The sequence below is a fragment of the Trypanosoma cruzi genome, genomic scaffold, assembly GCF_000209065.1.
Source record: "Trypanosoma cruzi strain CL Brener 1047053517091 genomic scaffold, whole genome shotgun sequence".
Lineage (NCBI taxonomy): Eukaryota > Euglenozoa > Kinetoplastea > Trypanosomatida > Trypanosomatidae > Trypanosoma > Trypanosoma cruzi.
Window position 1 is genome coordinate 1 of NW_001849308.1, and position 7331 is coordinate 7331.

The following is a 7331-nucleotide window of genomic DNA, read 5'->3' on the forward strand; positions in this document are numbered from 1 at the left end:
GTATTATTACTACACGTGGTGTTGGTCCTTACCTTCTCGAGCGCAGGATAAAGAAGGAAAAAAGAATGCCGCCACACGCATACAAATACAATAAAAAAAAGAAAAAGAAAAAAAAAAAGAAGAAAATGTGTGCACGTAAAAAAAGGCAAAATGCAGTAAAAAAGAAACTCGTGACAGCCAAGAGCATACCAAAAAATATGCATTTTTTTTCAAAGGCATCCCCCCCAGACTTCATGGAAGCAAAAAAAAAAAAAAAACGATGCAACTGTTTGTTTTTTTATTTGCACTTCTATTTTTGGGCGGCATTCCCCTCCTTTCCTCTGTCTCTCTCCCTCCCACACATACAAACACACAAACATGCAGAGAACCTTCCCAAAGTTGTTTCATGCGGAGCAAATTCAGTCACTCTCCGCGTCGTCCAGCTCGCAATGCTCATCGCCCTCATAAGTCGCCGTGTTCTTCGGAACCCCGCTGCGGGCGCCTCGAACACCCGTCGCTGTGAACGGGCGGCCTTGAAACGTCACCGCCACCGGACGGCATGCGTAGCCACCCCCGCCCCCACACGGGGATCCCCGCCGCCGCTGCTCCTCAAGGCGTTTATTCCACGCCTGCATGAACTCTTCATTCTGTACATCCGCCCAGTGCCGGCGCGGCGTCGGAGTCAAGCCACGTTGTTGGTCCTCCTTCAACTTCTCCCAGTACGACGCGTCCACGTAGCCGTTGTTGCGGGCCTCAATGGCGCGTTGAATGCGGTTGTCCCGCCAGCACACGAAAAGAAGGTACACCACGCCACCAAAAATAATTCCGTGTTTCAGCACTGCCCATAAGACACGCAGTCGATTCAGTCGCTCCGCCTCCAGCACCTCTTCATCGGTGAATCCATGAGCAAACGGGTTCGATGTGTACGGACGGTAAAAATCACGGGTAGATCGGTTTGCGTACCTCCTCTCACCGTCCCGCTCAACGCCCAAGTCATACTCATAATCACTGCGGGCATAACCGCTGGAGGCATCACGTGCAAATGCCGCACCGCACCCGGCTCCTTCATACCGACCCGCAGACCACCGAGAATGGGCGTTATTGTAGAAAGAACTGCTGTCACATGGCTCTGCCGGAGTGTCTGTTGCCTTGCGATCCCCAAGGAGAAAAACATACGCATCGTGGAGCTCTCGAAAACGCTCCGCACTGCCGCCCGCATCTGGATGAAACCGTTTGACTTGTCGACGATACGCCGCCTTGACCTCCTCCTCCGTGTAGTGCAATCGTTCATCCAAGCCGAGCAGACTGAGTGCTCCGCGATTCGCAACGAGGGTTCGCCGCATCGCTCACATGTACGGTTGGCTGCACGCCGAACACACTCAACATGCATGCAAAAGTAAGAATTCAAAAATAAAATTAAAAGGAGATCGAACGTAAGAGAGTGGAATAGCAGCTTGTATGCTCATAATCGAACATATCCCCACGTCCAGAAACACGCACCGGGTGAGTACACCGCAAAGAATCAAAGAACAAACAAAAGTAGGTGTCGGCATCCTCTTTTTTTTTTTTTTTTTGTTTTTTTAGCGGTGAACAAGGCTGCCACCGATATACACACAGACGTGTGCAGATGGGGAAAGTGAGACGTGCAGAAACACACAAAAAGAAAAAAAAACGTCTTTTTCCCTCACGAGGGCATTTTTTCCTGCTTCTCCTTCCGCACGTGCACAGTTCTTTTTTCCGGCACGCGTAGGACGTCCAAAAGATTCTCCGTGACGCGTACAAACTCCCCCGTGACTCGGGATGTCACCTCGTGAGAGATGTAGTCCTGAAGTGTGGGGTATGGCAGACGAACAATTTTCTCCCCCGTCAAGTAACTGCGGTTGTAGAAGTGGTAGCGGTAATGCGCAATCTTTGCAGCGAGAGTCCTGAATACGGCGCCGCAATGGGCGCAGCGCTTCTTCCCAGAATCGGAACGATGCGAAGGAAAAATGGCAACAACAAATTCTCTCATATTTCTCCGCACGACGTCAATTGTTGCGGGTGCCGACGGGGACGAGGAGGAGAGAAATGAGGTCGACGACTGCGACGGCCCCGTGCCAGAAAGCAGCACACGCAACCCGGCGCTAATTGCCTCTGACGAACGGCGGCCAACGTTCTGGTCGCCCTCATGAGTCGTGGAGTTGTCCCGCAGTGTTTTTAGCTTATACCGCACGTACTCTTCTATTCGACGATGCGTGTCGGGGCGCAGAAGTTTCGTCACCGTCCACGATCGCAGCACGTCCAAAAAAAGTAGCCGGTAGTCCTCCACAGCATCGTGCATATATTGACTGCGTGCCAGCTGCCAGATAGGCATGTGGTCAGCTACAAGACGCGGCAGCTCTTTTTCGACCGCCTCTCGTGCAGTCGATTGCGACGCCTCTGCAACATGGCGTAAAAAGGCATCAACGGCACAGAAGGCAACGTAAAGGTCCTGCACGTATGCGTGGCTGGAGTAGAGACGCTCACGCTCCACCTCCGCACCGTCCTGGAAATTAGTGTGTGCATGAGACTGTGACAGCCGTTCAGCCAGCTGGGTGTAGCGCTGCGAGCAGCTCTGTAGATGATTTTGAATCGTCAGCCAGGCATCGGGAGCCCACGCAATGTAATCACGCACGCTCCACATGATTCCATCCATGATGTACTGCGTGTTGGGAATCGGCAGGGGGACAGACACACCGGGACGATTACGAGACGCCACGTGAAACGGCACGGTTCGAAGCCGCACATCCATGAAGAGCTGCAGGCCCACCAGCCACTCATCCCTGTCAGCACCTTCTCCCTTCATTCACACACACACACACACTGTGAACCAACACACGCACACACACACATAGAGAGAGAGAGTAAAAGAAATAATAAAAAACAGCCGTCAAAAGCCAACACGTCTCTCACGTGTCAAGAAAAAAACAAAACGACCGAATATCGCCTCCACCCCCCACTCACACACGACCCCTCAATAACGAAGAAAAACAGCAACGGCTGTCCAACGCAAAAAAAAAAAAAAAAAACATTTATAAATAAATAGTAATAATAGGCAATTCAAAAAGAAAGAAATATGTGTTTTTATGTTGGCAAAATAAATCAAACACACACACACACACACACGCACACACAAAAAAAAAAAAGAGGCTCACTAATGCGCTGCCGCATAACGCACACACGTCAGAAACTACACAATTCCACTGCGCATATCCTTCACAATGAGATATAAATCACTAATAATAATAATAAAACACACATTCCCCAACACTGCGTATCACTCTTCCATTCCAAAAACAAAGTTATATGTATATATATATTTATAATATAATATACATATAATATATAATATATATCACCCTTTCCCTTCTCGTCTCTTTCAATCCATGTTACCCCGGTGGTTGTCTGATTCATATGATACGGAGAAGCATGCGGTGCAATAAAAAAACAAAAACGGACCGGGGTGTAAAGAAAAAAAAACAGATGACATCACACGCACACACAAATACGCAGATATACACATATAAATTGCCCAGTTTGGCTAATCATGCAATATCTGTACACGTGTACGTCTGTATGCCAACGCAGGCTCCTCAATTATTTGGGTGCATCTGTATTCCTTCAGGAAATTATCAAAAAAAAAAAAAAAAGCAAAAACAGATCGCCCTGCACCCACCATAAATGCGTCCTATTCAAAGAGCCACCTCATGTAATCGTCATGCTTCCCAACCGGCATTCGTCTCATTTCCCCTTTTTTCCACCGTCCCACAGAGTGCCTGTAATCCAACCGTCCTGCCCACCAACGCTGGATTATTGTCAAGACGAGACACGCCAAAAAAAAATTAAGGAGGATTCATAACAGACTAATGCAGCCATTTGCCCTCCGCAGATCACCACCACCCGCATACATACTTTCACATAGCACCGCATACAACACATATACGCATACAAACACATGTATGCACAGAAATATATATATATATATAATGTATAATGTATAATGTATGACGAATAAAAACAAACACACAAACAAAAAATAGCCTGCACAAGCGCAAAAAAAAGAAAAGAAAAATAAAGAAAAAACCTACAAGTGACAATTGGCGGTTATGAGATGGAATTTGATCTCGCCCGTTGTCTGCAACGCGGGCACTCTCCAACCCTCTTCTCCAGCGTAACAATGGCTCTTCGCAGCGCGCCATTTTCGTCGCGAAGTTTCCTAATAAGCCGATCACGCTTCTTTATATTCTGTGTAAGATCAGACCCAAGTTCAACTTTCAACTTCTCTACCACATGGCTGACCATCTCTGCCAACAGCTGCTTTTCCTCCAAAGAAACAGTGGAACTCTCCGATGTGCCGGCACCGCCATCTCGATTGCTGGTATCTTTATTCAGCATCTCCCGTAATTTGGCCGGTGGGAGCAAATCCAACAACTTCTCATGCGTCACCGCACGAAGGTACGTGGAGAATTTGTCGGCGTGCGTGTCCCCTATCGTACTTTGATGAATCGGATTCATGTTACCGCTTTGGACGTTGAGGTTGCCTGTTTTTGGTGTGCAGCTTCTGCCCCTCTGTGTACTTAAACCGCGTCGGCCATTTGTACCCGTCGGGGGTGTCTTTGCCTTTCCTGCCGGTCCATCGGCCGCGGCAATGTTGGAAAAATTGAGCAGCGGTGGGACTTCACTGACGGCCTGTCGCATCGGCCGCGGTGCATTACGCGCTTTGCTTGGCACAATATTGGCAATGCTGAGGCCCTTAACGCGGAAGGCATACCGTAGCGTATTCACAGTATGGTCGTAGCTGCAGGAAGAGGCAGAGATGTTTGCTATCATGACAGTCCGGCTGTTCCCTGTAAAACTGTCGCGGAGTATCTCCGTTAGCTTCGAGCCACGGAACGGCACATGTTTCTTCTTCTCGTCCAGCGCCCGGATACACTCCTTCAGCGCAAGCAGTGACTTGTTGATCTCCGCCCCCTCCTGGCGTGTCTGCTTGTCGTTTGTAGACGTTTCCGATGCCCGCTCGCTGCCGGCGAGATCAACAAAGTTCAGTGTTCCGCAGAACGATGCGTCCTTGCGGCAAAAAACCCGAATTGTCAAAACTACATGGGAGCGACTAGAGCGTTCATTCGCGCTCGTGCTTCCAGTGCGGCGTTGGTCGGTACCACTGCTAATAAGCAAAAACAACTCCTCCGCGGAGCTCACATTGTGCCACGACAACCCGCAGATGTTGACTCGGTGGTTGTGATCCTCCCGCACAACGACGGGGGTGCGGTTCATAAGAAGGTCAAAAAGGGAGTTACAGTAAATTTCATACAGAGATACGTAAACTTCGTGCTCCGGCGTCAGTTGCGCAAACAACTCCGCCGCGGCCAAAAGGTACAAGCCCTTTTCCTGTTCATTCCCAAGCATTGTGTGCGTTTTGCCACTGCCAGTCTGGCCGTACGCAAAGCACGAGGCGCTACCGCCGTCGAGTGTTGTGGCGATCAAATCTTTGCTGCAGCGCTCGAAGACATGCACATTCTTCTGGTCCTCCGCAAAAGCATCGTCAAACATAAACTCATTCACGTCTTCATAGTCCGTCAGATCAACGCGCAACTTCTTGACGGAGATATGGACCCATGGCGACTCCACCGAAACGCAATCACTCCCCATTTCATCAGCCATCATAGGCCGCTTGCGCACCACAACTCTAATGCGGCCTCCTCGTGTCCGCGCGGCGGGTGTTGCGTTTTGTGACGGCATGGAGGCACGGCGTGAATTGCCCTCATTTAATCTACGCAAAGAAGTCACTGAAGCCGCCGCCGACGCCGGCGACATAACCCTGGAATTCTCCTCCATGGCAACAAGACATGAGAGCAGCTTCACGCGCGGACTAAGCGACGTCCCTCTGGTGGCCTGCGGTGTGACGTTCTGAACGATTCCCGGGAGCTCACGAATAGACGGCAATTGCGGTGACGAGGTGTTCCCACTGAGTGACGTAGACGCCGCTCGTCGTCTTGAAGAAAACTGCCTCAACTCACGGGAGAGGAACTCAAAATTTTGGAAAAGATTTTGAGACGACGGCGCGGACTGGCGCAACCCGCACTGCCCCCTTCGCTCATTCCGAGAAGATTGATCGTCCCGCGTGAAGGCCTCTCGTGTGGAGGTAAAATGTGCGGCCTTAGCAGGGGAGTCGAGTGAGGTGTTTGTGGCGAGTAACGCTGGTGTGACATCATTCATCGCCTTCACTTCATCCTCTATAAAACGCGGAGAAATATGAACGCGTTTGGCTGAATTCCATACGTTCCTGTCGTCCTGCATTTGTTTCCTCGTTGAGACGCCACCGCCCATCAACAACAACAACTACAAAGTAAACAAGTTTACCACAACAACAAGGTGGGAATCAACACCACCGACTGCGTAAAGAAGACTAACAAACTAATCCAAATATATGTAGGTAAAAGAAAAAAAAAAGGATCAGGCAACAGGCATAAATATTATAAATGTATGGTAAGAAGGAAACATTGTACACAGACACATTCAGCAAGAGGAATATAAACAAAGTTCAATTTTTTTTTTTTTATTTTTTTTCCTTGAATGGAACAGCACAACAGTCAACCAGCTTTTTCCCTTCAACGCACATTTCGCTTTATTTTTTCATTTTTTTCTCTTACTCTTATGTATGTATGTATGTATGTATATTTTTTCTTCTTCTTCATGGTTAATGACCTTTATTTTGCGTACGCAGTGAAACTCTAGCAAAGGAGGAAACATATTGTTCCACGGGACTCTCCCTTCAAGACTTTAATTCCCGTCTGACTTTGTATTCAAGCCGCAAAGCGCATCCAATAGCCGTGCCATCGAGTCAATGTTGCGACATTCACCCTCAGGCAAATTGCATGGTATCATGTACGACAGTCCCCCCCACATCCAACGCAGCGAAAACACAGAGGAGGACGACACAACAGACAAAACACGGCTGGACAACTCATCAGAGATCCAATTATGGCCACGGCGCCACGCAACCGCGCTCAGTGGCGATGCAAATGTCACGCTATGCACATTCTCCGGTAAGTCTGAGACAAAAAACGCCGCTGCTGCCCCTGCGAGGCCGTGGCCAACAAAATACACATCATGGGTTGGACTCACAATGGATTTCACGTACGCGCTTAAAATATCCCGTGCCCGATCAATGGACGAATTCCACAGCAGTGCGGATAACTCATCCGCCGCGGAGATCAGCGACACCAACTGAACAAACCAGTCGGATGGTGTGATGAGAGCTAACAGGGAAAGAGCCACAACATTGATCCATATCGTCATAGACTCCATCACAGGGTACATTTTGGTCTGTGGAG

General features: G+C 49.1%; 4 protein-coding genes across 4 annotated transcripts, besides 17 other annotated features; all 4 read right to left on the reverse strand.

Moving 5' to 3' along the window:
- Positions 1-3234: a sequence feature (areas not merged during assembly with more than two copies in the genome that could not be assigned to a particular haplotype).
- Positions 93-126: a microsatellite.
- Tc00.1047053508921.10 (hypothetical protein, conserved) lies at positions 399-1322 on the reverse strand (the record flags this gene model as incomplete). Its single annotated transcript, XM_800004.1, has 1 exon — positions 399-1322. The coding sequence occupies one exon, from the start codon at positions 1320-1322 to the stop codon at positions 399-401; it is 924 nt and encodes a 307-aa protein (XP_805097.1).
- Positions 1537-1561: a microsatellite.
- On the reverse strand, positions 1664-2803 carry Tc00.1047053508921.20 (hypothetical protein, conserved; the record flags this gene model as incomplete). The annotated part of the gene is made up of 1 exon (XM_800005.1): positions 1664-2803. The coding sequence occupies one exon, from the start codon at positions 2801-2803 to the stop codon at positions 1664-1666; it is 1140 nt and encodes a 379-aa protein (XP_805098.1).
- Positions 2805-2851: a microsatellite.
- Positions 3009-3051: a sequence feature (AT_rich).
- Positions 3104-3132: a microsatellite.
- Positions 3235-3335: a sequence feature (heterozygous, Esmeraldo-like haplotype).
- Positions 3301-3353: a microsatellite.
- Positions 3336-4033: a sequence feature (areas merged during assembly that could not be assigned to a particular haplotype. This can correspond to areas where the two haplotypes were merged or to regions with more than two copies in the genome that were merged during assembly.).
- Positions 3901-3983: a microsatellite.
- Positions 3931-4003: a microsatellite.
- Positions 4034-4669: a sequence feature (heterozygous, non-Esmeraldo-like haplotype).
- Positions 4051-4080: a microsatellite.
- Tc00.1047053508921.30 (mitotic centromere-associated kinesin (MCAK), putative) lies at positions 4102-6324 on the reverse strand (the record flags this gene model as incomplete). The annotated part of the gene is made up of 1 exon (XM_800006.1): positions 4102-6324. The coding sequence occupies one exon, from the start codon at positions 6322-6324 to the stop codon at positions 4102-4104; it is 2223 nt and encodes a 740-aa protein (XP_805099.1).
- Positions 4670-4775: a sequence feature (areas merged during assembly that could not be assigned to a particular haplotype. This can correspond to areas where the two haplotypes were merged or to regions with more than two copies in the genome that were merged during assembly.).
- Positions 4776-7331: a sequence feature (heterozygous, Esmeraldo-like haplotype).
- Positions 6541-6564: a sequence feature (AT_rich).
- Positions 6651-6673: a microsatellite.
- Tc00.1047053508921.40 (hypothetical protein, conserved) lies at positions 6778-7331 on the reverse strand (the record flags this gene model as incomplete). The annotated part of the gene is made up of 1 exon (XM_800007.1): positions 6778-7331. A coding segment is annotated over one exon (554 nt), but the record flags the coding sequence as incomplete, so codon positions are not given.